Raw genomic sequence first — 1413 nt, forward strand, 5'->3', positions numbered from 1 at the left:
GAGAATCGGAGCAGAATTAACTCTCGGGGGCGGGCGAGGGCAAAGTCTCAATAAGTCGCGGAAATTAGAGGGTACAGTCGATAAAACCGTCAAGACGCGCGGGCCGCGTATAGTACAGGGGCCCGGGTCGGCCTAACCAACATGACCTGGCCGCCCCATCATGCGTGAAAAATCCCGGGGTTGTTTTAGTGCCGGATGGTGACCGGATGGGACCCTGCAGCAACCAACCGGGGGGCTCGACCGAGGCCACTGACGACCTGCGACGAGACAGAGTTTTCGCCCCAAACCTGAGAGGGGAAGATGCAATGTGAACCCACAGAGGCCAGACGGGGGGCCAAAAAACCCACCTTCAACATGGAAAAGCAACCTAACACAAAAAACGCTGAAGCGTCATCAGCGACGGGACTTCCCACCCCATCACCCTCCCCCTCCCTCTCTAAGAAAGAGGCCGCCAGCTCAAAACCGCCCCAGCCGGTAGAAGCTCCCACTGATCCCTTCAAGCGGATTAGCCGCATCCCAAGATCACCTCCAAAAGCCTCCCCTCCCCGCGCAAGGAGCAGTTCGGCCCCGTTCATACAAGAACTGGCCGACACCTCCGACCACGCAGTAGACACACATCCAGACCCCTCCAGCCGAAAACGGAAGGAGAAGCCGTCACCCTCAACTCCTGAAAGAGAAGAACCGCCGAGAACCCAACGCGCACGAACGCTAAGGCAACCGGCAGAACCTGCCCCGCCGGACAGTAACGACCCGCTGTCTCCAGACGACTTCAATGGCCTCCTTAAGGCAGCGGAAGCTGTCGAATTCCATGTCAGCCGACACGGTAACACCCAAAAAGACATTAAGAGCAGCGTAGCCCACCTACTTACTAAAGTACGAAGCGTGTACGCTCGCGCCGAAGCCAGCGGCTTCAACCGACCCAACCTCCCCCCGGAGGCCAGGGACGTCGGTTGCCAGGCCGATGCCGAGAAGGAATTCACCTCCGCAGACATCCGGGAGAGGATTCGGACAGAACTCCCCGCTGAAGAGCTCATTACCCTCCTCGAGGAAGAATGGCCCGAAAACACATTTTCGGCGACCAAACTCTCAGGAAGAAGCATCATCACGGATAGAGGTATGACCCGAGTCCTCCTCCTCTCCAAGGGAGCGGTGAAGGACGAACGTCTACTAATCCAGATGTCCGCTCAGTTCGCCGCCCTGAAAAGCTCCGAAAAACCAATCCAGGAGGGAAAGATCATCCTCTGCCAAAACCGAGACACAATCTCGGTCGACGGCGAAGACGCCGGGCCCTCCACAGACAGAACACTCCTAGTCAAGCTCCTACCCGCACAGGACAAGACACCCACCCGGGTACTCCTCGAAACAGTAGAAGCCATCTGCGAGAAACTAAAGAAAGAAAATATCACCACAGCC

At 57.5% G+C, this 1413-nt stretch overlaps 1 protein-coding gene across 1 annotated transcript; it reads left to right on the forward strand.

Annotated features, from left to right (window-relative positions):
• Positions 1 to 354: 354 nt before the first annotated feature.
• On the forward strand, positions 355 to 823 carry LOC108356284 (extensin-like; the record flags this gene model as incomplete). Its single annotated transcript, XM_017607403.1, has 1 exon — positions 355 to 823. A coding segment is annotated over exon 1 (469 nt), but the record flags the coding sequence as incomplete, so codon positions are not given.
• Positions 824 to 1413: the final 590 nt, after the last annotated feature.

The sequence above is a fragment of the Rhagoletis zephyria genome, unplaced genomic scaffold (assembly GCF_001687245.7).
Source record: "Rhagoletis zephyria isolate East Lansing unplaced genomic scaffold, Rhagoletis_zephyria_1.1 Rzeph_scaffold_56494, whole genome shotgun sequence".
Lineage (NCBI taxonomy): Eukaryota > Metazoa > Arthropoda > Insecta > Diptera > Tephritidae > Rhagoletis > Rhagoletis zephyria.